Source organism: Sus scrofa, chromosome 8 (genome assembly GCF_000003025.6).
Source record: "Sus scrofa isolate TJ Tabasco breed Duroc chromosome 8, Sscrofa11.1, whole genome shotgun sequence".
Classification (NCBI taxonomy): Eukaryota; Metazoa; Chordata; class Mammalia; order Artiodactyla; family Suidae; genus Sus; species Sus scrofa.
Genome location: NC_010450.4, coordinates 9,164,785 through 9,192,387, shown reverse-complemented (window position 1 = coordinate 9,192,387; position 27,603 = coordinate 9,164,785). Strand labels below are relative to the sequence as shown.

Genomic DNA, 27,603 nt, shown 5'->3' with positions numbered 1-27,603 from the left:
GACAGAGTTTGCTGTAATTCCTTGACATAAATCTCTCCAGTAAGCTTTCTCCCCCGATCCTGACCCCCTTTCTCTGAAAGCTCGCTCTTCTGGCCCTTTCCTTTTCCGAACCCAGTCCAAAACATCCCATAATGGAAATAAACATCTCCAAGTTAGGCCTCAGAAGATGATTTAACAACAACAAAAGAAACTGAAATATGTGATTTGTGCTCAAAGGCTGAGAGAAGAGCCATGTAACTGGGGTGGATGGGGAGTCTTTTCCATCCTAGCGGGGCTCCTGATGCAGAGGCCGTGCTGTGTGTGACCACAAACAGGGAGGGCGCTTGGCCCCTGCTTCTCCGATTCCTCATCTGTAAATAGAAATTCCCATACCCGTCCCTCTGATCTCGGGTTGTGTGAGGATAAAAGGAGACCATTCATTCAATAAATATATGCTACGATCCTACTATGAGCCAGGCCCCCTCTAGGCCCTGGGGATGCTAGGGTGAGAGTTCATGAGGTTCATCCATTCAGCTGCCTTCAGCCTCCAGCAGTCCCTCCGCATGGCTGACTGGCATCCTTTGCTGTGAAGGTACCACAATTGACTTCCCCTTGAGGAGCATTGGAGTAGTTTCCAGGTTTCTGCAAATGGAAAAATGAGGCTCTGGGCATTCTAGCGTGTGTCTTTGGGGGAACTTCCTACATATTTCTGTGGGGTCAGTTCCCTTTTGGCGGGGGGGCACACCTGCAGCATAAGGAAGTTCCCAGGCTAGGGGTCGAATCAGAGCTTCAGATGCCAGCCTATGCTACAGCCACAGCCAGACCAGATTTGAGCCATGTCTGCAACGTACATGACAGCAATGCCTGATGCTTAACCCACTGAGCGAGGCCAGGGATCGAACCTGCATCATTATAGGTACTAGTCAGATTCGGTTCCACTGAGCCACGATGGGAACACCCAGAAATTCTTTAAAAAAAATTTTTTTTTCCAAACAAACAACCCAGTTGAAAAATGGGCAGGAGTTCTCTTGTGCACAGCAGACTAAGGATCCAGCATTGTCACTGCAGTGGCTTAGGTCACTGCTGTGGTGCAGGTTCAGTCCCTGGCCCAGGAACTGCCACATGCTGTAGACATGGCCATAAGAAATAAAGAAAGAAAAATAGGCAGAAGACCTAAATAGACATTTCTCCGAAGAAAACATACAGATGGCCAGTAGGCACATGAAAAGATGCTCAACACTGCTGATTATTAGAGAATCAAAACTATAATAAGGTACCACGTTACACCAGTCAGAATGGTCATCATTAATAAGTCTACAAATAACAAATGTTGAAGAGGTTGTGGAGAAAAGGGAACCCTCCTACACTGTTGGTAGGAATGTAAATTTGCACAACCATTCTGGAAAACAGTTGAAAGATCTTCAGAAAACTAAAAATAGAACTACCATATGATCCAGCAATCCCACTCCTGGGGATATACCTGGACCAAACTATAATTCAAAAAGAATAAGTACCCCTATGTTCATAGCAACACTATTCACTAAGCACTGTCCATTGGTAGATGAATGAATTAAGAAGATGTGGTATATATACATAATGGAATACTACTCAGCCACAAAAAAGAACAAAATAATGCCATTTGTAGCAACATGGATGCAACTAGAGATTCTCATACTAAGTCAAGTAAGTCAGAAAGAGAAAGACAAATACCAACAATATCACATATGTAGAATCAAAAATATGGCACAAATGAATCTATCTACAGAACAAAAATAGTCTCACAGACATAGAGACTTATGCTTGCCAAGGGGGAGTGGGAGGGGGACTGGGAAGGAAGTGGGATGGACTGGGAGCTGGGGTTAGTAGATGCAAAATGCAAACAACTACATTCCGAATGGATGAACAGCAAAATCCCCCTGTATAGCATAGGGAACTATATCCAGTCTCCTGAGATAGACCATGATGGAAAAGAATATTTTTAAAAATGTATATGTATAACTGAGTCACTTTGCTGTACAGCAGAAATTGGCATGACAGGAGTTCCTGTTGTGGCTCAAGGGGTTAAGGACCTGATGTCTCTGTGAGGATGCAGGTTCTATCCCTGGCCTCACTCAGTGGGTTAGGGATCCAGCATTGCCAGAAGCTGTGGTGTTGGTCACGTATGCAATTCAGAGCTGGTGTTGCTGTGGCTGTGGCATAGGCTGGCAGCTGCAGCTCTGATTTGACCCCTAGCCTGGGAACTTTCATATGCTACAGGTGCAGCTCTAAAAAGAAAAAAGAAAGAAAGATATAGTCACAACATCATAAATCAGCTGTACTTCAATTTTTTTTTTTTGCTTTTTTTTTTTTTTTTTAGGGCCGCACCCATGGTATATGGAGGTTCCCAGGCTAGGGGACCAATTGGAGCTACAGCTGGAAGCCTAAACCACAGCCACAGCAATATCAGATCCAAGTCACATCTGCCACCTTACATACACCACAGCTCACAGCAATGCTGGATCCTTAACCCACTAAGCAAGGCCAAGGATCGAACCTGCAACCACATGGTTCCTAGTCAGATATGTTTCCACTGCGCCATGACGGGAACTCCCGTCATGGCTCAGTGGTTAACGAATCTGACTAGTACCCATGAGGACTCAGGTTCAATCTCTGGCCTCGCTCAGTGGGTTAAGGATCCGGCATTGCCATGAGCTGTGGTGTAGGTGGCAGACAGGGGCTCAGATAGTGTGTTGCTGTGGCTGTGGTGTAGGCCAGCAGCTATAGCTCCAATTCGACTCAGCCTGGGAACCTCCATATGCCACAGGTGTGGCCCTATAAAGCAAAAAATGAAGAAAAAATTAATTAAAGACTTTTAAGGAGGATTGTTTTTCAAATTTAAAACATAGGCATTTAAATAAAGGTATTAATGGAGTTCTCTGGAGGCCCAGTGCTTTAAGTATCCAGTGTTGTCACAGAAGCTGTTAGGGTCACTGCTGTGGCACAAGTTTGATCCCTGGTGGCCCAGGAACTCCTACATGCTGTGGGTGAGGCCTAAATCAATAAATAGGTAGAGATAAAGGTATTACATAAATAGAGATTAGAGATAGATACACACAGAGGGAAAAAACATGAAAAGAGGTATGTGCAAAGGGTGGTAATTTAGGAAATGTTACTCTTAAAAAGCCACTCTTGAACTGCACATCTATGCTTATCATCACTGGGGGGCACAGATGAGTCCGTTATTTGTTTGTTTGGGTTTTTTTTCTTTGGCTACGCCCATGGCATGTGGAAATCCCGGGCTAGAAAATGAACCCAAGCCACAGACATGACATCACCAAAACCTTAACAGCTAGGCCACCAGGGAACTTGAATAGGTTTAATTAAAGACAAGTGCTTGGGAAAAAAAAAATTGGAGTTGCCGTTGTGGTTCAGTGGTTAACAAACCCAACTAGTATCCATGAGGATTCGGGTTCAATCCCTGGCCGCATTCAGTGGGTTAAGGATCTGGTGTTGCCATGAACTGTGGTGTAGGTTGCAGAGAAGGCTCAGATCCCACATTGCTGTGGCTGTGGTGTAGGCCAGCGGCTATAGCTCCAATTCCACCCCTAGCCAGGGAACCTCCATATGCCTCTGGTGTGGCCTTAAAAAGACAAAAAAAATAAACAAATGAAAAATAAAGGCAAGTGCTTGGGTTGGGGCACTGACAAATCATTCTAAAGTAGTGGGTTTCCTTGCTTCCAGAAGGAAAAGGTTAAAACCGGTAGGGGTAGGAAATTTCCAGAAGAACTTAGGCCTAAAGTAATATGTGAGTTGAGCCTGGCAGGTGCCAAAGAGCATCTTTTAAAAATAGTCCATGTTCCCGTTTCCGTGTTCTTTGCTGGACCTGGTGGGTCAGTGGGGTCTCCACAAGGAGGAATAAGACAGAAGGCACATCAATGGGAAGAACAGGAGGGAAGATTTACGGGGTTCAGAGGAACCCCAGGGAGTCATCCAGATGTGCTGGGAGAAGGTGGAGTAGGGCGATGCCTCACCCCTCACCATCACCCTTGACCTTGGTGTCACTGACAACCTGAGGATCTCTGAATCTTGGCTAGACTCCAAATCTATGACCCACTCCTCTTTCCAACTCATACCCTTAATACTCAGACCCCAGCAAGGGTTTCACTCCTCCAGTACTTTCAATCCATTGATCCTAAATCTATCACTTCCCTCATGTCATTTTTGCCCTAACCCATCTTAGGTTCCATGGTTCCAGGATTCTAAACCCTCCCTCACAAACAGCCTTAAATCCTTGGCCATTTTTGTTAATGGCTCAGAAACACCCCAACTGTCTACCCACTCTATGCTGGGGCTGTGTGTGTGTGCACAGGCGCACCCTCGTGTGTGTTTCCTGAGCAATATTGTTGGAATGTTGCTGGATCTTCCTCGTTATCCACTCAAACCTGCTTCCCCTCCAACCCCCTCCCCCTGCCCTGGAGCAGCATCATCCACACACTGTCCAACTGACAACATGAATGAAAAAAACAAATTCTGAGAGACAAGACAGATTTCTTTGCAAGGCCTGAACTTGTTGATGTGTTGGGTGAAATGTATCAATTCGTTCCGTAAAGAAATTAGTTTCTGCAGAAACTGAAGAACCTGCCTTCAGGTGCCCTTAACCACCATCCAGTGGGCACTCGCGTCCATTTCAAAGAGATGAGCCAGCGGGGAGGAATCGAGGAAGTGTTAGGCCAGGGGGTCTTGGGATTCCAGGGCAGCCGTCCAATTTTACCCCCTGCCCCAGAGTGATTGAGTCTTCAGTGGGAGTCTGCACTGTGGGTGACTTAAAAAAAAAATTCCTCTAGATGTAATCACTCCTCTATTATATCCTTGACAACATGAGGCTGTGGAAACATATAAGTAGGAGAAAAAACATTCCGTTTTAGGAAACCAACTTTTTTTTTTTTTTTTTTTTTTTTGGCTTTAAGTACCACACTGCTTCTCTACATTGGTACCCACACAGCCCTCTCAGGTGCCCGCTAGGTGGCGCTCGTCCTCCACTGTACCCAGGCGGGTTCTGGCGTCCGTACCTTTCTTCTTCAATCTGAGAGGTGATTTCCAACTCTGGCTTTTTACAGGTAAGATGAGGCTCCAAAGGAAAAATGTCTTCGGTGAGGACGCATCGCAGTATCTCAGAATCTCAAGTAAAACCTAGGTCCCCATATTTCTGAACTCAACGAACTTCCATCACGTGGCTGTCTCCCTCTACACGAGGTTTAGTTTATTGATTATAATAATAATGGCGTATTTCTTTCTTTCTACATAACAAGGTTTAGGTTCCGAGCCGCTGACCTTAGCCTTCTTTATTTTCCAAAGTATGAAACAGCAAAAATCGTTAGCTTTGCCTGCCTGAATTTTTTCTTTGATTTCCTTAAGTACGAAGTTCCTTTTCTGATAAATGAATACCCTAGAAATAAATAAGGAAGATGATGGGAAAGATTTATTGAGAATAAACCTGAAGGTTTATGAGAAAAATAAACGGTTAAAGTAGAAAACCCAACTGGGTTGGCATGACACGAAGTCAGATTTGAATCCTGATTTAGCTGCTTACTGATGGTGCAGTCATTTAAACTCCTCGAATCTCAGTTTTCTCATCTGTAGAATAGAAATAATAATGTTTTCTGCTCATTCTACCCTCAGGCTTATGTAGATTAAATAAAACAATAAGCTGTGGTTCCTGGCACATTGCTGATGAGGGACATTTATTTAAATATAAAACTACCTTGGCCCATAGTAATGGTATGATAGTAAAGGACCACGTGCATTAAAAAAAATCCTGCCGGGGTCCGGAAGCGAATGATTTAGGGACCCAGGAGCCAGTGACTCTTGGCGGGAAAGTGGCGGGTCGCTTGATGCTCAGGATGCTTGGAGCGCCCTCGGGAACCTACGGATGGGGTCGGAGGGTGTTTCAGGTGCGGCCTGCTTGGATATGGCTTCGGCGAAGAGAGCCTCCATCGGCGCCCTCCCCCCGGCCGTTAGCAATGTAGCAACGCCTCGGAGGGCGCCAGGTACAAACCCTCGTTTTAAAGGACTGGAAACCGTGGCCCACAGACGGCACGTGATTTCGGTCCAAGCCATTGTCGTCTGGGAGACCGGCGCGGCCTCCCATTGCAAAGAGCCTCTGGAGCTCGCACTCCCGCCGCTCTGAGCACAGAAGGCTGTCTCCTCCCCGGTCTCCCTCAATCCTGCCCAGGGCGCAGGTGGAGGGCGGCGCGCCGTGGCCCCACGGGAAAAACTCCGCAGACTCGGGTCCGGGGGAGGGCGGGAGAGCGCGCAGCAGCTTGTAGCGCGCTCCCGAGGGCTGGGGTTCCCCCTTCCCGTCCCCTCGGCTCTTGCACCCTCATCCCACGCGGTGCCGCCAGCGGAAACCTCGCCAACCCGGGCAGCACAGTTCGACTCCAGGCTGTTCTCGGGGCTTGAGGGTGCGGCACGTAGGGGGCGCGCAGGAACTAAACTGCAAAAGAGGAAGGGGAGGTGGAGAGTGGAAGATGGAAAGGAGAGGGAGAAGACTAGGACTGAAGTGGGCGAGAGACTGGGGAGGAAGGCACCAAGTAGACAGAGCCGAGAGCCTCCTCGAAGCCTGGCAGGTCGCGGGTGCTCCCGGGCTCCGCAGATTCCCGGGGCCCGCCCTGGCTGGACCTCGGCGCCTACCGAACCTTAGGTGCGGTCGAGCCGCCCCGGGTTCCTGGAGCTCGCGATCACGCCGGGAGCAAATCGCCCTCGATGGGCTGGAAGCGAGGTCCCGGAGCGCCCGCGGGGACGCGCCCGGGTCCCTGCTGATCTCCAGCGCCGCGACACGCGCTGACCTGCTGAGCCCTTGCCAAACATCCCCACTCGCCGGCCTCGACTCTGCAGGTACCGGGGCAAAATATCTTGTGTATCAGACCACTTCGGCTCACCGGCCCCCAAAGCCTTCTCGTTCCCACCCAACCCCTTACTAGATGCAGCTTGTAGTTGTAGTTCCAGACCGGTGTGTTTACTCTCCGCCAACAACCAACTCCCGGCCCTGCCTGCAGTCCTTCCCCAGACCTCCGCCGCAGTTGCCCGAAATGACACGCACCCCCCTCGCTGGGCGCCTCCTGAAGACTCGGAATGCGGCCACTTTCTTACTCGTCCCGGGCAAACACACAAAACCAGACAACTCGCAATCACCGAACCGCATCCTTCTAAGCTTTGAAACTCTCTGCCTAAGCCTGTGGCAAGGGGTATATTCTACTTTGATTTGGGGTTCTTTAAAAAATGAGGGGGGTGGCTAAGTGGTGGTTGTACTTTTAAGGAAGCTTTGCATAGCCCCCCAAGCTTACTCTAATATTGGGTCATCCAACCCTCAAACATCTCTCTGCATGTCTGTGTGTCTGAACTCATCCTATGCTTGTCCACACCAAGTCCTAACCCTACAAAAGGATGACTGTCTTGAACACACACTTCACACCTGTCCCTTTCTCAGCTGGGTGATCTGTGTGGATCCGTGTCCTTCTCAACTCGCCCCCAGCAAGTAACAACCAATTGTCCTGGGTGATGGGAGAGGAGGTAACAAAGAATAATTGAAGGCTGGCAGAAGGACGGAAAGACAGCTTTCCTTGGAAACCTCCTTAAGCATTCTGTTCTGTTCTCCCTCTGGGTCTGAAGAGCATGTCTTTGCTTATACCTGCAGTTCACTAACACAAAATTTAAACACCTTTTCCTGAAAACTGAAGTAGTGGTAAAGAGCTATAAGAGGGCAAGGGTGGGTTTTTTCCCTACGTACTCTACTGGAGCTGCGCTGTAGTGTATTTGAGATGCAAAAGAGCATCACGTGGCTGAAATGCTGGAAAGTATAGATGTTGCAAACCCTACCTGCCTCCACTGATCCTGATCCTATGACTTACATGTGTATTTCATCCTTCAGTGCAGAATAAGAGACACCAAAAAGAAAACTACAAGGGTGAATATTATTTGTTTTAGTGGCACCAAAAAACACCAATCCCAGGAATTTATTAAATTAAAATCACAGTTCTTTAAATTTATTTAATAATTCAAATTGTGTGTTTGACTTTAACTTAAACCTCTGGTAAAAATTTACGGGAGACGGTCAATTATGGTACTTGAGCAAAAATTCTAATTTAAAAATAAATAATATAAAAAAGTAACAAGTATTTGGATATACTCACAACATTTGTGGGTTTTTCTGCTTGGCTGCTGCTCTGTAAAACAATGCATTGCTCATTTTTAAAAAGGGCATTAATTAATATTGCAGTTTAGGACCTTTATTATAGTAATTCCCAGATAATCTTTTAAACAAACATACCTTTTTCTAATTTTAGTCAATTCACATGTAACCGAATATTTAAACAACAAATAAAAAGTTTTGATTTTCTTCCTCGTGTAAAATTTAGCAAACTCCAAGTATATTCAATATTGACTACCCAGAGAAATGACAGCGCAATTTCCAGAAACTCTCCCAAAGATACCTTCCAATGTCTCGCCTGATTTTAGTTGTATTTGTACCATTTTTTCTTTTTAATTCCTCTATAGAAATTGAATCAAATAAAATTCGGTGAGGAAAGGAAACTATTTCTAAGGTGGTTTTAATTTACTGATTATTTCAGAGAAAAAGAATTAGCAGTGAGGAGAGAGTGAAACTGTCAGGGGAAAAGAAACATTTTGTTCTTCAAACCTATAAATCTTCCTAGAGAACAGAAACTACGCGGGCGATTTATAGAACAGCATTATCTTGGGTTTCCCTCCCAGATCTGACTCAACTAAATAGCCTGTTCCATGAAAGTGCTAGATCAGGTGGGTATGTCTATAGAGGTAAGAAACGCGGTTTCTCAGACAGCGAATCTAGGTGGACGAGCCTCTCGATTGCTGGAGGAGGCTTCGAGCACCAGGCTTGGGAGGAAAGGGGTTAAGGCAGACCCTGACTTTCTCCGCGCAACGTGCCCAGTTTTGTCTGTTCAAGTCAACGTCGCCCAGCAGGAGCCAACCAATGGGCGGCCGAGAGAGTCCGGTACCGCCCAGTGAAGGGGCGTGGCCTGAGGCTGTCACTCAGCAGTGAGGAATGACACCCGGGCGGGAGGGGGTGGGGTACGGTGGAACTCTGGGGAAGGAAAGAGAGAAGAAACAGATAAAACCAGGACAGGGGGTAAAAAGGTGCCCCGTGTCTCTTGGAATTCAACGGCCGCCGTCGCCCCCACCGCAGCCACAGCCACCAGGGGTGGGCTCCGGAAGAGCCAGCCCAACAGGGAAAGGAGACGACGATCCAGGAGTGAAATCGTGCAGACAGGGAAGAGGCAGAGGCGCAAAGAAAAAGTGACTCGGGCCGTGCGCCCCAGAGGCGCTCAGGAGGGGATTGCAGCCGCAGAGGGGCCTCGCCGATCCTCCCCCCACGTCCTCCGAGGGGCAGACCCCGGCCCGCCCCTAAGGGCGCGAGGCGATGAGATAATCCAGCTGAGCTACGAAAGGAGAGCGTCTGGAGCTGGATTGGGGGGGAGGGGGGTCTCCGGGTGGGGTGGGCCTCGGAAGTGGGGGTGAGGGTCGGCGCTGATCCCGGCCGGGCCAGAGGGGGGCGGAGGCTGCTGGGCAGCGCAGGAGTGGGCTGCAGGGGCCTCGCGCGCGGGGCTCACTCGCGCAGCGGCGGCCCGCGCGCTCCATCCAGCTCGGTGCTGCCGCGAGCCCCAGCCGCCTGCCTGGCTGGCCGCTCCGGCCCGCGGCGCAAATGGCTGTGCGCGGCGCCAACACCTTGACGCCCTTCTCCATCCAGGCGATCCTCAACAAGAAAGAGGAGCGCGGCGTTCTGCCCGCGCCGGAGGGGCGCCCCGTACCCGGGGGCACAGCGGTGGCAGTGGCTTCGGCGCCCGCTGTCTGTTGCTGGCGGCTCTTTGGGGAAACAGACGCGGGCGCTCTGGGGGGCGCCGAGGACTCTCTGCTGGCGTCGCCTGCCAGGACCAGAACGGCTGCGGGGCGGACCGCGGAGAGCCCGGGAGGCTGGGACTCGGACTCGGCGCTGAGCGAAGAGAACGAGGGCGGGCGACGCTGCAAGGACGCGCCGGGGGCCAGCGGGGCCTGCCGTGCAGGAGGGACCCTGGGCCTCGGCCAGACGGTCTGCGAGCTGCCCGCCGCCAAGGACCTGGACGAGGAAGCCGCGGGCCGGAGCGACAGCGAGATGTCGGCTAGCGTCTCAGGTCGGCTGAGGCTTCACCGGGAAGGGGGCTGGGCTGAGGGCTTGGGAAAGGAGGGCAGCCACGCCGAGTAGGGTGGGCCGCCGTAAGCACCCTGCGCCCTGGGGCCCCAAAGTGTCCAAGACCTAAGTTCTGCATGCCGGCGCCGGCTGCCCTTAAAACCCGCCGCTTCCGAAACTGAGCCCGAGAGAGGACCAAGCAGCTTCTCAGAGTCCTGCGAACTGAGACAGGATGTTTTAGAACTGGGCACTGCACCCTGGCTTTGAGTCCATTGTTAGTGCCTTCAGCTTAGTCTGTCCCCAGATCTCCAAAATCAATGAAAGGGAAGAGCCAGGGAGCCCAGACATCTCGGGTGGCCAGTGCCCTGGCCCTGGCCCAGAGATCAGAGGTGTTCCCAGCTGGAAATCCCAGAGCCAGGCCCCACTGCTCAGAGATAGGTAGGAGGGTATCTAAGCAGGCCCAAGGCCAACCGAGCCAGAGCTTTGGGAGAAGGGTTTATTTAGCTTCCCAGACCCCACGGCCGAGAGAGCTGCGCTGGGCTGAGGACCCGAGAGCTGAAGGTAAACCTTGCAGCCAGCTGCTGGTAGAGGGGCTTGATTTAGGTCATCCCATACTCAGCGGGGAGAGGCATCTCCTCAGCCACGAGCAGGCACAGTCACTTGGTCAGAAAAACCTCAGACCTTCGAGCCTGCCCCTCCGTTGGACAGTGCTGTAGGCCTCGTGCTGGCCCCAAACAACTAGTATCTGCTGCAGGCTAGAGTGCTGGACCTCTCTGCTAGGGCGCTGCGGGGACAGCGGGAAAGACGCCAAGGAGCTGGCGTCAGATTAGGGTCCAAGCAGACACCCCCCTTCACCCCCAATTCCCAGCTCTCTTTTCATTGCTTTTCGAAGAGAGAGGGAGAAGCCTATTGCCACAGCCCCCTCCTCACAGTTTCAGGTGGGTGGGGCCGTAAGCCTCTGACTGCTTGTCTCCAGGATCTGTCTCCCCATTTTCCCTTTAGGAGCAGCTAACGCGAGTGTGCTGTGGTGACGAGTGTGTGCGAGCGGGTGTGGGGAGGTGGGTGAACCCAGGAAGGGATTCTGAAAGGCCATCTAGAACCTCAGGTCTCAGCGCTGAGAGCGGAGAAGGCTTGCAAGGATGCTCAGGCCCCAAAACCCACGTTGCTGAAGGGAGCCTGAGCCCAGAGAGGGCAGGGAGCTGGATCTTGGCAGCACAGCGTTGATAGAGCGCCTGAGTCCTTTGCCCACTCATAACAAGACAAGATACAAGAAACGAGTGGAACAGGGCTCTAAGACTCGTCTCCCGGACCCGCGGCTTCCAGGCTCTTCCTATCACTCGGGTGGGATCAAAGAGTATTTCCGCCCCCCACACCCATTCCGCGGTTGAGGACGGACCTCATTCCTCTGCAGCGCTGACAGTCTCTTGTTTCTGTTCCCACCGGGTCCGCAGGCGACCGCAGCCCGAGGGCCGAGGACGACGGTGTTGGCACCGGTGGCGCACGCGTGCCCACCTTGTGCGGAGGCGGCGGCGGCGGCGGTGGCGGCGGCGGCGGCGGCGGGCCGGCGGGCGGCGCGGAGGAGGAGGAGGAGCCCGCGGCTCCCAAGCCGCGCAAGAAGCGCTCCCGCGCCGCCTTCTCCCATGCGCAGGTCTTCGAGCTGGAGCGCCGTTTCAACCACCAGCGCTACCTGTCCGGGCCCGAGCGTGCAGACCTGGCCGCGTCGCTGAAACTCACTGAGACGCAGGTGAAGATCTGGTTCCAGAACCGTCGCTACAAGACCAAGCGCCGGCAGATGGCCGCCGATCTGCTGGCCTCGGCACCTGCCGCCAAGAAGGTGGCGGTGAAGGTGCTGGTGCGCGACGACCAGAGACAGTACTTGCCCGGGGAGGTGCTGCGACCACCCTCGCTGCTGCCACTGCAGCCCTCCTACTATTACCCTTATTACTGCCTCCCGGGCTGGGCGCTCTCCACTTGCGCGGCGGCCGCGGGCACCCAGTGAGCCGGCCTGGAGTGAGGCGGCGAAGGATCCTTGGGCCCCAGCTCCGGACCGGCGCTGATGGCTATGCAGATTGTGCCCTCTGCAGGGACGTCCTGCCGAGGGGGCAGGTGAAGGATAATATACAGCTCTAATTCTGCTTTCCAGGATGCGCGCTCTGGCCTCGGGACCGGGTCTACCCAGAGGGGGGCGCCTTTCTCTAACTTGAGCAGTGGCATCTAGGGGCCCTGTTCCCCCCACCCCTCACCTTCCCGGAAGCCTTTGGACGTTATTTATTACCACCACAATGCTGGATTTGGATTGTGTCTGCCCGGGGATGGCGTTTCCCCAGAGCAGAGAGAACTCCTGGAGACCACAAAAGCCTGAATCCCAGAATTTCAGGCCTGCCGGGAGCTTCGTGCGCTAGGCCACACTAGTTCATGGTATCCATGCTACCAATCTATGTGTATCTACATATCTATTATTTTTGGAAGTTGCATTTGTTACAAAGCGGTGCGGAACCCTGGCAGTCCCTAGGAGCCCCAGGCCAGGGGTTCATTGAACCGTGAAGGGTTAGGTTTGCAGGTTTGCATACCCTCCGCCCCACCCCTCCCCCGGTGTCAGACTCGGGTGGGGGCTCCGGATTGGGCGCTGAATGTATGGAAGGGAGCCTCTGAGCACAGGGCAGGGCGAGGGCCCCCAGCATCTTCCCTCTCGGAGGTCCAGGGCTGCGACCAACTCGGGTAGCTCCTGGGAGCCCCCGAAACCAGGAGAGAGCACACCCAGGAGCCCTTCGCAGAACTTTCCTTTATTTCTTTTTACTTTTTTTAAGGAGGTTAAAACTTGTAGCACTTTTCAGTTGTTTGTATTCAAATGACGGCTATTTTTGTATTCAATGTGAATATCCTTGAGCAGCCTTTCCTCGGCGGCGTCCTCTGCAGTTGGCCGCCGGATCCTGTCTTTACCGTCCACCCTCCGCGCGACTCCTGTGTCCTGACCCAGGATTCTCCCATCCCTGTCCCTGCCCCTAAGACAGGTGATCCTGTTAACCTCGTGTCAGCGTCCCCGCTTTTCGCCTCCTTAAAGGCACTGTGCACTCAACTAGAGTATTACCTTTAAAAAGATTTGTGAAATTTGGAAGCTCTATTCGTTGTATTTTTTTTCCCTTTAATTTATAAACGTGTAGTTTAACATGCCCTCCTGGAAGCCGTGTTTTCTCTCAGCCTCTCTCCCTCCGGCTTTGGGGGAACCGGTTACGTGGGAATATCTGGGGTTCATTTCCTCAGCTTCTTTTCAGTCTCCGGCAGGATGCCTGGCTCCTCCCGGAAGCAGCCCAGCTGCTCACGCCCAGGAAGGATGTAAACCCGTGCAGCTCGGGGAATCTCTATTTCCGGGACTTTGCAGGAGTCACAGAGGAATCCCACTGAATTCCAGAGCAAATATCTAGGATCGCCCCCCCCCCCTTTTTTCCCCCGTGGGCACGGGCGTCAGAGTCCAGGAAGGAAGGAGACATGGCTGAACCCGCTGCCAGTTCCATCGCTTACCCTAACCTGTTCACTCCTCCACCTGCTCGCATCCTCTGCTTTCGATCTTCTGAGCGTTTTCTCTGAGCGATCCTGTCATTATTTCGTTTCCAGAATAGGCTCGCAAAAACTCTCGCTGGAATTCTGAAACGATTAGGGGCAAATGAGGAGCTAATACAGTGTCTCCTGGGGAGAGTCACCAGCACTTTGATCCCTGGGGCGGTGGGGGGGATGACACTCCGCCTTGTCCCAAAGCGCTTCTATTCATTCACTCCCTCAAAGCATGTCGTCATTTGATCCGCGGGGAAGCCTAAGGTAGGAGCAGAGGATGGGCAAGGCGATGGTTACTTATTACCCCATTTTAGAGAGGAACGTGCCCCGCCGGCGTTCCCCAGAATGACTCTCAGATGCCAAGGATTCACCGGAGCGAGGCGCTCGCCGCTACACGCCCCTAACGCCGGGTCCATGGCAAGCAAGGAAGTTAATGCCACTTTGCAGGAGCCGAGGCTTCCAGCCCTCGGCCTGAGCCGGGAAAACACTGAAACCCAGGCCCCGGCTACTTTCAATTTCACCCGTAGCGAATAGGCCGCTTCGTCCTCCTCCCCCGCTGGCGATCTTTCCCAGACTCATATCCTGGGGCTTCGCCACCTCCAAGGCTTTAGCCGGGCTCCTGCAACCCCTCGGGCCCCGCGAGGAGTGGAGAGTAGCAACAAACGCTTTACCAAAAAAAAAAAAAAAAAAAAGATTCCCGCTTCTGGAAACAGTGAAGTGAGACGCTAAGGCGAAAGCAAACGCCCTCAGGCTACGCACACCCTCGCATCCCAGTCCAACTACCTTCCAAAGGGTTCCTGAAATCATTTTTGTTTCTTTTTTGACGTGTTTAAAAAGTCTATCCTAATTTCATCATTAATCACTAATGCATTTCCCTTATAGAAAACTGGAACATTTCCGACAGTGCTAGAATCTCTTCTCTTCTCTCCGGAGATCGCCACTAATTAGGGGTTTTTCTCGGGGGGAAGGGTTGGGTTTTTTCCCCTTCTGAAAATGTCAATTGATTGTGGCTGCGTCCTGAGACAGTAGTTTGTTCTCCATCCTTGCGGATTTGGAATCTAGAGGACTGGGGAGTTTCTTCCGGAGGCCGGGCAGCGCCCCTTCCCTTCCTCACCCCCTCCCCAGCTCCGTGCCTGGACCAGTTCTGCTGGGCAGGTTCAAGGCACCAGGGAAAAATGACTCAAACGAATTCAGTTTGACCCGGATTGTTGCAGTTTCACTCTGAGCTGCCCAGCAGCTGGGGTTGGCGCGAGCACGCCTTTAGATCTGATTTCAGGAGCTGGAAGCAGACTCGGGGTCCAGCCCGTTCTCAGAGGATTTCCCACCGCATTTCACGACCCAACATAGATGTCATTACCTGGGCCTCAGGCGGCAGACTTGGCTCCTGTTGGAAATTTTCGTTATTAATTTCTTCATTTCCTTTTCCTTCTCTACTCCCACCCGGCCCTTTCTTTAAAGATCAGAGTCTGTCCTGCTTTCTGCAGACCCTTCTTCCTGTCCAAAGGGATGTTTCTTCACCCACTCCCTGCCACCCTGGGCCACACTGAGCCCTCTCCACCTTCTCAGGGCCTGGTCGCCAGGAGCAACTGTCACCTGAGTCTGGTAGACTTTTGGCTTTATCCTTCTCAACCCCTTTCAGGACTTAGTGAACCTCAGAGCTGGCCTTAAAGATCACTGAGTCCAACTTACTCACTTAGATGGGAGCAATGGCCGGGAAAGGGGTAGAACACGCTGTGACCAGTGCTGAAATCAGTCCCAAGGAATCAAGCTCAGCCTACAAATCTTGCTCTGAGTGGTAAATTTGGGATGTTTGGCTACCAGTTGGTGTGTGTGTGTGTGTGTGTGTGTGTGTGTGTGTGTGTGTGACTCAAACTCCTGGACCTGTTGACCATGGTGATCCTAAGTTGCCTCTCACTCAAAGAGACTTGATATGAGGGGCTTACAGAATCCAGGAGAGTATCTGGAAAGATCTGGGCCAAGCAGGAGGAGTTTGGGGATAGATTCCATTTCAGAAAATAAATGACTTCTGGCCACAACGAATCCCACTCCTCCACTCTAGCAAAAGAAAGAGGGTGCCAGCGAATCTGACTTCATTCAAGAAGGTCAGAGGTGAGCTTGAACGTGACATCTCTGTGCCTTTAAGAGGCAGTTTAGTGGTAGCCTTGTTTAAGACCCCAAGAGAGTGGGTGGAGGGGTGGCATTGGAAGAAGCCTGAAACTGGCAGAGCGTGACAGAGCCACAGGGAGCATCCTACAGAGGCAGGACCTCATCCAATGCCTGCAAACATCCCTGGGGTGGGGGTGTGGTCCCCAACCAGCCACCGCAGCTTGGTCCAGCCAGGCCAATACCCTGCTAATGTTTCATCACTAGGAAAAAGACAGAATTCAGCCTCCCTCAATCCGTGGAGCAAAATTCGCTTTACAGAAAGATGTCTGCCTCATAGAAAGCTGCCTTTGGAGCCTGAGCAGTGGGGAGAATCACATATTTCCTGAAACCACAACACTGGTTGAGCAGCTCCTGTGCTGAAAGGATGAGGAGCGGATCTAGGGAGACCCGTGCTGGGGCTCAGGGCACTTTTGAGGGGGCTGCAAGCTCTTGCAGGCCACCAACCTCCCCTTGCTAACAGTCTTCCTGGACAACCACAGCGAGCTGTGTGGGGCCTGCTGGACACAGCAAATGCTTGAAAGCCCTGAGGGCAGGCTGGATGGCAGTGTTGGGTGCTGCTGTTAGAAGCCAGGCTGCTGGTGAAGAGGTGAAGTCCACGCCTTGAGCCTCGAAGGAAGCACACACAGAGGCCCGAGGAGCAGCCAAACAATACAAACCACCACCACCAATGATAATAATAACTATAACTTCATTCCTTTGTCTGGGGCGTCATGAGTGAAAAAGTGCTTTCTGCATCCTGTCCAGCCCTAGCCAGGTAGACATGACCTCCAGTTTGCAGGTGGGGAAAGAGACTCAAAAAAGCGAGGTGACTTGTCCAAAGTCACAGGCCATTAAGAGGCCAAGTCAAAATCATTCAAAGCTCAGAAGCATATTTGAGAATTTGAAATGTCAGGGTGAATTGTCCTTCAGTTCCAGAGCTAGCATCCCTCAGGTTTGGCTTTAAGGTGGTTGGATTACAAATAAGTGGGTGTGCTTCGAAAACCTTTAAGCACTGTGCAGCCTGAATGGACTTAGGATTGGTGCTATTGTTATTATTCTGATGAGGATGACCTTCTGGGAAGTTCTGAGTCGCCTGATCTGAAACAATCTTCCTTGAACTCCTGCATCCTTCAGAGGTTTCCAAGTGCTCTGTGGTGTGTTCAGTGAAGGGGCCCTCAGAGAGGCAGAGACACTGGGCCTCTTCCAGTTTTCGAGTCTCCTGATAAGTATGTTTTTTAAATGAAGAAATGCCAAAACAGGGTTGCAAAGTGTGTGTTATATTGTAAATGGTTACATCATGTAATAAATTAAGTTTTTTTTTCTGTAACCACACATAGACGTTATTCAAGATAAACTGGGTTGTTCAAATCATTAAACCACTTATTAAATTTAAAAAAATTATTGCTTTCCAAGGCCCTACAAACAGGGGTGGTCTGGTGTGGGGTCCAGGTTAAGTTAAACATTTGAACTTCTTTCAAACCTGTTGGGGCATCTGAGGCTGTGCCTCCTATGAAGGAAGCGTCAAAAAGTCCAAATTTAGGGCAGTTCATGAATGTGAAATCTAAGCAAACGGCCCTGCAGCCCCGCACCTCTCCCGAACGCTGTTGTTAACTGTTGCAGTTTTTTGCTTTGAGGGAAAAGCAGGAACGTAGCTTCGGCTGGACCAGGAGCTGACCCGGAACCGTGGCACCGGCGAACAGCACCTCTCTGTTCCGTTGAAATGTCAAGTTCAAAGGGAATATTCCGTAGCTGCGGGGAGTGTGGGCCTCACCCCTGAGCCTCTGGCGAGGTAAGCTCGCTCCTGGGCTCACACGGTCCCTCTATGCTTGCGTGAGTGTGCGTGATACACTCCCCTGCGCAAGGCCCGCGCTCTCCTCCACTCTGCCTCCTATGAGCGCAAAGGTTTTCTCTGTCCTCCGCCCCCCACCCGCCGCCCATTCTGGGTGCGGCCCGCAGCCCTGCGGTTAGTTCTCCACTAGCCAAGAGCGAGTGGTCTCTGCTCAGGCCTCACGGTCTCCAGCGAGCCCCTGCATCCCTCCGTGCTGTTTGTGCAAAGCAACTTTAGCTTCCGGCGTGAGGATTCAGCATAGGGGTTGCTCAGGCCTCGGAGCTTCTTGGTCAGTCCTTTCCATATCGGCCTGTGCCCTCTCTGCGCCAGAATCAGGCCTCCAGGCAGCGCTTCCAGGGACTCGGACGTGCACCCGGCTCTTAGGGAAATCCCGGTCCTGGAAATCTGGGCTGCACAAGGTGAGAGCTTCTCCCTCTAGCCTGCACACTCGAGGGGGGAAAGTGGTGGAATCGGGCTCAATGGCGCCATAGATTCATAAAGTGATTCTGCTTGGGATTTGGAGGCCACAGGCCAGAGACAGCTCTGCTACTCATTCGAATTTTAGGCAATTAACTTCTCAGAATCTTTATTTTAAAAAAGCAAATAAACCAGAAGAAAGAAAGGGAAAAAAAAGTTGTGAGATGCTTTTTAAGACTTCTGGGTAGTGTTGGGCGGGTGGGGGGGGGGGGTCTGCACATCCCTTTTAGAGGGGAAGGACAAAACTTTTCTCTCTCTTTTTTTTTTTTTTACTTTAAATAATGTCATGCCCTTCGTGAGTATTTTAAAAGGAGGCCTGCCTGAGGTCATTATCTCTGGGCTCCTTTATCTGCTTTCCCGGCCTGGGTGGTCAGCTGATTTGAAAAGTCCCGTTTTTTCTCTTCGAGGACTTCTCCCCACCCACCGAGCTTGGGAGGGAGGAGACCTGAGGCTATTCTGCTTCTGTGGCTCCGCAGAGCTCCAGAGAGTCTCCATCCTTGGAAGGAAAACGCAGTGCGTTAAGAAAAGAAAAAAAAAATTAATGCCACAAGTGTTTTCTCTCCCTTAGTCCACCAGAAAGCAAGGGTGGGCAGCACGCTGTAAAACAAGAGCCAGTAAAGCTGCTTGTTTTAATAAGCTTATTAACATTTTTGAATGGCTTCCCTTGTGCGGCTCCGAGGCCTCCCTCGGTGGCATGACCGAGTTGCGCGGCTGGGATTTTTACGCACGGGCAAGCACACCCTGCACGCGGGCTCCCGCGCAGGGGGCCTGGAGAGGTGGGGGTGGCCAGGCCGTGCCCAAAGTGCCAACTCTGGACCTAGGCATCCCCCGGCTGGTCCACACCCTTAGCAAGACGGCGGCCATCAGAGGATACAGGGCTGCCTGGGGTCAGAGGTCGCTAGGGAGGTCAAGTGATCCTAGATGCGACCCCGAATTGTCCCCACAGCTGCGAAGGCCCGGAGAGTCCGAAGCTTTGTCCTGCTTTATCACATTTTTGCTGTCTTTTTGTAAAGGGTGCTGACGGAACTGACATTCCTTCCTGTGCAGGTGTCCTGGGGCTGGCCAGCATCCGGTCTTGGTCCTGCACAGCCTGGACTTGGTGTAGGGGAGTCACCTGGGTGACTGACTTCCGGGAATCCCTCCTCCTTAAGGAGGCCACCCCTGGGATTGTGGGAAACGAAGCTAGAGACACACTCAGACAATGTGATGAGAAACAGTAGAGAAGAGATGTGCGTGGACACAGGGCAGGTGAGAGAAAAATCGGGCTCAAGGGATGACCTCGCCCTACGAAGCGCTCAGTGTATTTCAGGTCCCAACTTACACACCGCAGGCCTTCCCCGAGGCACCCCTCCCCCCAAGTTTCGATTAAAAATCCTTTCTGCGTCCGTATGACTTGCCGGAGTGGTAAGTGATACTGGGCTCGGTGTGACGCTCCGCGGTCCTCTGGCCTGGCCTAGCGAACCCTGGGAAGAGGGGGCCGGGGTGGGGGTGGGAGGGCTTGCGCCCGCGGTGGCCCTAAGCGCCTAGCGCCGAGCCTGTCTGACGTTCAATACTGATGAATAAGGGCCAAGATCCTCAGCTATGTCCTTGTCTGTTCCCGCTGCGCCCGTCCCGCACCTCGGGCTCTAAGTGCGCGGCCACGGGCGCGCGCTGGAAGCTAGCGGAAGACAAGAGGGCCTGCGGAGCTTTCCCGAACTCCGCCAAATTCTTTTCTCCAGGCCAGCTGGGCGCGGGCCCTGGGGCAAGGCCGAGCTCGAGAGCCAGGTGCGTGCGCCTTGGGTTTAAGTTATCCCGCCTCGGGCTCTAAGATCCTTCGGGGAGCCAGCCCACTTAGCTGGGAGCAAACTCCACAAAGGGTCCCAACCTCAGATATGATGGTATTAATATGCGCATAAAACCTGACCAGCTAAGAGGTGAAAAACCATAGCCCCCGAGTAAGCGTTTCTGGTTTCTCTGGGTTGTGGGGAACGGTCCAGTTTCGAAATTGGGCCGACGCTGTGCTCGGAGAAGCCCAGCTGACCCGCAGGGCGCAGAGGCCCCGGGCGGGGAAGAAGTGGGGAGGTGGAGATACCCTTGGAGAGGTATGGGGAGTAGATCCAGTGGCCCGACTGACTGAGCCCTTGGCCCTCGATAGAGGCTTCACCTGATGCTTATGGATGAGTCCGGGTTCAGGCCCTGGAGCGCAGCGGCCCCTAGTTGGAATAGCGCCTTTCCAGCGACCGCCCTAGTTCTTGGCACTCGCAGCTCAGGACCTGGCACACAGCAAGTGCTCAAAAGTTCTTAGATTCCTACTATATTGCGCCTTCTGTTTCAAGAACCGATTCTCCGAACCACTTCTGTTGAATCCCAAGGCAGATGGTTCTGATTCCAAGAGAAGGCACAGGAGTGGGAGAAGGTGGTGAGTCCAGGAGCACTCAGCTGCAAAGGCCCAACCCAGGCATTCCAACCTGCGGATCTTTTTGATTCTCCAGGAAGGAAGGCAGTAAGAGCTTCCTCCTGAAAAACCCTATAGGAACAGAGGGCAGATTTGGAACCAGGCCCTTATGAAGATCTAACTCAAGCTGCACACCTGAAATTATGGATAATTATAACACCCGACTCCATCCCAGACAAAGATAGTGTCATCTAAGAACTCCTCGCTTCCTGGGCAGTAGGACAACGAAATGCTAATAACCTAAATAGTAATAAGCTTTGCAAAGTTAAACAAGGACATTTACCATTTTATACACACACACACACACACACACACACACACACTAATATATATATATGGTAAGGGGTGGACAGGGAGTGTTGGGAGATTATAAAACCACCAAATGATTGAGAATGGTCAACTCCCACTGGAAACTTTTGAGGCAGCAAGTTCTGTGCATCCTTTGCAACTGCCGTAATGGTTTTAAAATAAATGCAATACATAGACTTTTAAGGTTTAGAAAAGAAATACATTAATCTACTTTCCAGTGGATTCCTTCTGCAGAAAAAAGTCTTTAAAATAGTTATTTCCTAAGATGTGCATTATTTATTTTCCATGTCATGCTGGTACTCAAATTGGTGGAAGGCTGGTGCCCTGTCTTCCCACCTTCCGGGGTTCAGTCCTACAGAGAATGCATCCCCAAAGCAGCCAGGGAAGACAGTCACTGGATTCATAGGAAGGCCAAGGTGGGGTCCTACCTTACACAGGTGCTCGGCCAGAGGACGTCAAAAGAAAGCTCCAAGGGTTATCCTAAATAGAGGTTTAGTGGGGGTTAGTTAAGAGAAAAATCTTTGTTGGGGAGCGTCTGTCTGACTTTTTCCTTCTCTCTGCCTTCGTTTTTTCATTTGTTGAAATATTCAGCAGTATTTGTTAGGTGCCTACTCTGTGCAGGAATACAGAGGAGAAAGCCCCCTCCTCCCCCCAGCCCTGGTGGAGTTTACCGTCTAGTGGGAGACAGGGTAGAAGTACCAAAAGGAAAATAAAACAGGCTGTGGGTTCGCGCGGGCGAGTGCAGGGTATTATTTGAGAGGTTAGTCGATGAAGGTCAGTGGAATGTCAAATATTCGCTGGAGCGCTTACTGTGCGCGCGCCCGATCTCCACGGCCGGCCGAGGCGCTGCCTCTCTGAATCCATCAGAGGGTCTCTATTGGGGCAAATCTCTGGCCCTTCTTTTCAGTCCCTCTCCGGGACCTTCCTGCTCTGAGAGTGCGTGGGGGTGGAGACCAGGCTGGCAGCTCTTTTAAACTATCGCTCCAGCCCCCGGCGGCCTGAGGGAAGATCTGGGAGGCGCAGCCCCAGGATCTAGGCGCCCTCGTGAATCGATGCTTGAGGTCGGGACCCCTAGAGCCAGAGCCGCTGGAAACGCCGAGAATTTTCGGGAGAAGCCGGGGGCAACTTCTTTTTCCTCTTCTTCAACAGCAGACTTCCAAGCCTGCGCGGGCCAATCACCATCCTGGTAACCGGCGCTTTAATTAGAGCTTAATCTGTTTCCTTGAGCGCTTTATGTGAATTATTTTATTTATTCCTTCCGGCTGCTTGATTACTGTTACCGACATTGGGGATCGACCCAAAGCTGCGGCTCTTGCTGGCGGAGCTGGGGTTCGAACTAGACTGTCTGGCTCCAAGCTACTCAGCGCTGGCCACATTTCCGTTCTGTTCCCCACCGCAGAGCCGCGGCGATGAGGATCCCATTTATGGAGGAGGAAAATGGGGCCCGGAGAGAGTAAGCTCTGTCAGGCACGGAGCTAAATGGCTGACGTTCCTTAGCTCATTTCATTTTCATTACGAATCGGAGAGGCGGTATTGGAGCACTGGTAGCAAAGGAGGAAAGAGAAGCAGATGAGAGGCGGGTTGGTTGGTCTTGACTGTGAAGGTCCAAATGGCAGCGCAGTGTTAAGGCTGTGGGGGCAGGGCTAGCCTTGGCTCAGGGGCTTCTGCTTCTTCCCAGCTTCATGGCCTTTGGCAGAGCTCCCTAACCTCTAGCCCTCAGTTTCCCCATCGGAACAATAGAGACATGAGTTTGCTGGGAGATAGAGGAGAAAATGTGGGCGATGCCCTTGGAGTTGGTGCTGGCACACAGCAGATTCTCAGCGGTGATAAGTGTACCAGGCTGAGCAGGAAGCAGCCTTCCTAGACCCACCCTGGACTTCCCCCATCTTTTCCATGTGCAAAGGAGGAGAATTTCCCCCAAACTCCTCTTTATTATGGAAGTATCAGGGGTTGGTAAATTGCCTCGTTGTCATGGGGGGGGGGGGGCTCTGAAACTCAGCCTGCGGAGGAAGGCTTCTTAGTCTAGGTTTCATTTACTATGTACTTCTCCTTGCTAACACTGTGGTTCCTGGAGACATCATGGATATCATGGATACTTGTGGGCTGGTGGCTGGCACAGACCGGGGGTGGCAAGCTGGAGGACTCGGCATGCCTTTTCTAGGTATTGTATTATGTAACAGGTCTACTGACATCAGTTTCTGTGGGTTTACCGCTCCCCATTTTTCAGATTCTGGTTTCCTTTCTGAGGGCCGGATTGGCAAGAGCTTCTCAGCTCTGTTTACTCAACCCCCATCTCCAACCCCTCCCAATACAGGCTGCATCCCCCATCACCAGGGTCCCCAGCAGCAGAGAAGGGGAGCTCCTGGAAGGGAAATGGGGTGTCGCAGGTCCAAAGGGCCTCTACTGCTCTCCTCTGACCATATTTGATCTCATTTATTCCTCGGGGGAATCCCATAAAGTGGGTGGGATTATATCTCCTTTACAGATGAGGGAGCAAAGTTCAGGAGGGTCAAGTGACTAGGGCAGGGTCACACAGCTTGCAAGGGTTGAGCAGGGAACTCGCCCAGGGGGCCTATAGGACTTCAAAGCTTCCAGCTACTGCCTGCACACCTCTGCGCCCCACTCCCACTCCCGGGCGGGGTCTTGGCCGGTGGGGAGAGGAGGAGGAATCCCATGGGGAGGGGGAAAGGCCTAATAATTCTCTGGGCAGTTTCCTATTAAGAAAACACCTCTGCACCGGCCTGCTTCTTCCAGGGGGCCCGCTGTTCGGCCTCCTGAAGGCGAGGCCTGTATATTTGTAGTTTGATTCCGCCCGTCAAGGCTAATTTCTCCCTACAACTTAATGGACTCGGCTTGACGTGCGTAATGATTCCTAATCACGAACATTATTTTCGCTAGCGCGGAGACATGTTCCAGTTGTTGTGACAGATCGCGTTTCAGCCATAATGACGGAAAATTACCATTTCTAATTCTCCGGTTTTTGACACCTAAATCCACAGACCATATGTGGCAGTGGGAACCCTGGGCCTCCCGGTCTCCCTCCCGGCCGTGGCAGAGATCTTGCCTTTGCGGTGCGTCTACCCGCCCCCTCAGCCGCACCCAAAGGGGTGGAGCTGGAGCGGCCCAAGGGATGGGCCGGTCCTCCCCGGCTCCTCGGCCTTCCGGCTCTCCCTCCAACGTGACAGATCCAGCCACCACCACAAAAAATCGGCACTTGGAAGGGGCTTCAGAGACTGATGCATTTTCAGAGACCCACATTACAGGTGCGGATGCAGAGGGCCGGAGAGGGGAGTGCAGCTCATCCAGGATCTCTGGGCTGGCCATGAGAGGGTAGCTTTTTCTCAGAACTGTTCCTGGAATTCTCCAGCAGTGAGTGTCCCTCAGCTCTGGCAAGGGAGACCAGGCTTGTTCCTTTATTCAATCAAGCCTCAAAACCACCAGTGAGACAGTGTTTTCTAGAGAGAATTGCTAAGAGCTCGTGCATAGGGAAAAGTTCAGGCACGGAGAGTTTTAGTAAATTGCCCAAGATTACGGTGCTGGTAGAGATGGGGTCGGGCCTAGCGACCCTGCTCTTAACTTCTTTCCTGGGTGATGCGGTTCATAGGCATGAAGAAATCGAGGCCACTGGGCAGAAAGTGGAAACCAAGATGCCCGTGTCCATGCCCAGGGCTGGCTCACTTTAGAGACCCGGAGTCTCAGTGAACCCCGCTTTTGGCTAACGTTCTCCAGTCTGCTTCAGGAGTCACTTCCTCTGCACACCTTCCACAACTCCCACTCCTGCGCAAGATCTGAGCGAGGCTCTGAGGATGAAGTGAAGAGGTTAAACCTTGGCTGAGGGATTGTCTCTCTTGACCAGTGCTCAAGAGAGAGCCTAATAATGACCAACACACTTTGTTCTCAGGAAACACAAAGGTCCCTGGGGCGGGAGGAGCGTCTGCTCAGAATTAGCTAATCCTGTCTTGGGACTATGTCGCAGAACCTCAGATTCAGCCTCTGTAACACGAGGGTGAAAATGCCCATCTCCGAAAATGGTTTCGAGGTTAGTAGAGGCCTCGTGTCTAGGCACTGGGACCTTCTCTGGAGCTCCGTCCTGCTCAATCCTGAGAAGCCCCAGTGCCAATCCCACGGTGGTGGGGTCGGGGTGGGAGGAGAGCGCTGCGGTGCAAAAGGAAGCTGCGAACTTCCCTAGAAGGTGCAGTGAATCCCTGAAGGTTATCTGCTGTTCGCCTGGGCGCCTGAGCGAGGGTGGTCTGAGTGCAGAGAGGAAGGTCCCCGGGGAGTCCAGGGCTCTCTCTGCGAAGTCTCCTCTGCCAGGAACCATGTGCGTTTGTAGACGCCGCTTGTATCTAAGCGCGCTCCTCTTTGCGCAGAAGCAGCGATGACCCGGCCGGGTCAAGAGGAACAGGCTTCCATCCTGAGAACTGAGAGCTGGGGAAGAGAAATCACACGCCAAGGTCTGAAAGCTGCGAGACTCCGCTGTGGAGTCTCCGCCTCCACCGTGTCCCATCCTCATCCAAGCGCCGGCCCTCCCGAGCCACTAGGCTCCTCGCTGCCTGTCCCGGGCTTCTGCCTCACGGTCCCCAGTGATCTCACGACGCATCCTCAGTTGCTGTGTCCAACTCAGCGTCTTCGGATATGCCCCATGGAGGGCGTGGGGTGTGAATGACGAAGCAGCTGGCTTCTTTGTAACACCCACCCCACCCCGCCCTCAAAGTCCATCTTCGTTGATTAAAAAGCAATGTCTCGAGAATACGGTTTTCAGATACAATTAATTTGGAGGCTTCCACGAGGGAGACCGAAGACAATTAGCTATCCGGATAAACTAGGAGCCTGACTCAGGTCCTTGGCTGGCTTGAAGCCAAAGTGGGTCACATCCGTTAAGACTCAGGGTTTCCTAAAAGAACAAAGGATTCCCCTGACACCTTCTTCAATGGAGGGTGAGAGTCCTTTGTAATCAGAAGGGTATACAAATAGCCGGAGGATTAGTTTACCAATGGGGGCTCTCCAGAGGCTGTCGAGAACCCCACCTCCACCCTGTATTTCAGGCTCTAGACACAAACTGACTCAAGGCTCAAACACAAGGCTCAAACCCACAAGAGTTGCCTATCCTGCTCGCTTCACCAGCATGGAGACTTCAAGCCTGAAGGGAGTGGCTCTTCCTCAAGAAGCTTGAAGATTTAGCTCAGCAGAGAAACCCCATCAGAGAGGACAGCCTTCTAATTGGGGAGAAAAGAGATTGTAGATAGTAGTGCAGAGGCCTCTGAGCAAAGGGATCTTCCATTTTCAAATCCAGTGCAGAGTCAGTTACAGGCCAGAGTACCCGAGAGTCAAAAATTTTACTCTGTACAGCATTGACTCAGTATGCTCAACTGTAAACTGGGAGTGACAATAGAACCTACTTTGTAGGGTTTTGCTGAGCATTAAATAAGTTACAACTTGTAAATGGCTTAGAATAGTGCCTGGTATGTAATAAGGGCTGGATTACTGGTGGTGGGCATATGGTAAGCAACCAATACATGTTAGCTGTTCAAAGACACTAGGGATCATGTGGGAAGGAATCTCAGGTCTTTGCCTGGTTTAAACCAACAAATGTAGAAGCCACCACAGAACTATGGAGCCTAAAGAGATTTGCAAAGTGATGCTTTAAGCATTGCCTAGAATGGTGGTTTAGATGGTGGTCTCTCATGTCAATTTCAGCTCTGCTACTTAACAGCCAGTGACCCCAAATTAATAGATACTTAATCGGTTTGTGCCTTGATTTCTTTTTTGTAAAATGAGCTTTAAAAGGTAGATGTAAAACATTTGCCTCATTGTGTGATGCTCAGTAAGCGTTCCATATTGTTAGCTCTTTTTCTCTGTTGGTTTATAACCCCCCCCCCTTACAGACACAGTATAACAGGGAGATGACATAATTGGTTAATGCTCTGGTAACTGGGTGAGATCCCTCAGGGCCAAGGACTTTAGGGATGATCTGAATTCAAGACTGACGTGACCACTCATTGTTGGATGGCCCTACCCCTGTCACACCCTTTTTGAGCCAGCTGTCACCTCTGCACGAAGGATGACAATTTCCCCACTTAGCAGCAGCAACTCCAGAATTTCTTAACAGGAGGGATTCTGGGGTCTGGGGGCTTTGGAAAATTGCCTTCAAGTTGTTCTGGCAGAATAAGCAGGCTTTTGACATAGACTGGATGTGTGCTAATCATCCATTGGAAGAGAAACTGCTGCCTCTGCTGCCCTTTGCTGCTCAGCCCATTCAAAGAAAACAAAATGCTACCCTAATGCTCTGGTGTTGATTCCTCAGGTCTGCGGGTGGAGCAGAAAGGGTAGCTTAAAGTCTAAGCGAGCAGGGCACTTGTTGCTTAGTCCTTCATAAAATGCCAGCAAAGGGGCAGAATTCGGTTGGAGTTCACAAACTCGTCTGGAAAAGACTCTTGATCAGAAATCCTGATTAACTTACAAGATCTTATGAACCACTTACAATATGCCTGCAAAGTACTAAAAGGCCCACAGGCTTCAGCACCTATTTTGTAGATTCAGAATTAGAGCATGTAAAATGCTTGGCAATGTGCCTAGCACGCCGTACTGGAAAAAGGGGAACCCCTATTATTAAGTCAGATCATAAATGCCTGAAATAAAATGGCCTAAGCAAGACCTTCTGGGATATATTCACAGGAAGGCACACAAGTGCAGTTTTAAGCCTTC

At 51.8% G+C, this 27,603-nt stretch overlaps 1 protein-coding gene across 1 annotated transcript; it reads left to right on the top strand.

Moving 5' to 3' along the window:
• On the top strand, nt 9,048–13,327 carry NKX3-2 (NK3 homeobox 2). The gene is made up of 2 exons (XM_003356860.4): nt 9,048–10,160; nt 11,608–13,327. Exons 1-2 carry the CDS (start codon nt 9,695–9,697, stop codon nt 12,153–12,155), a joined length of 1,014 nt encoding a protein of 337 aa, XP_003356908.1. The 5' UTR covers nt 9,048–9,694; the 3' UTR covers nt 12,156–13,327.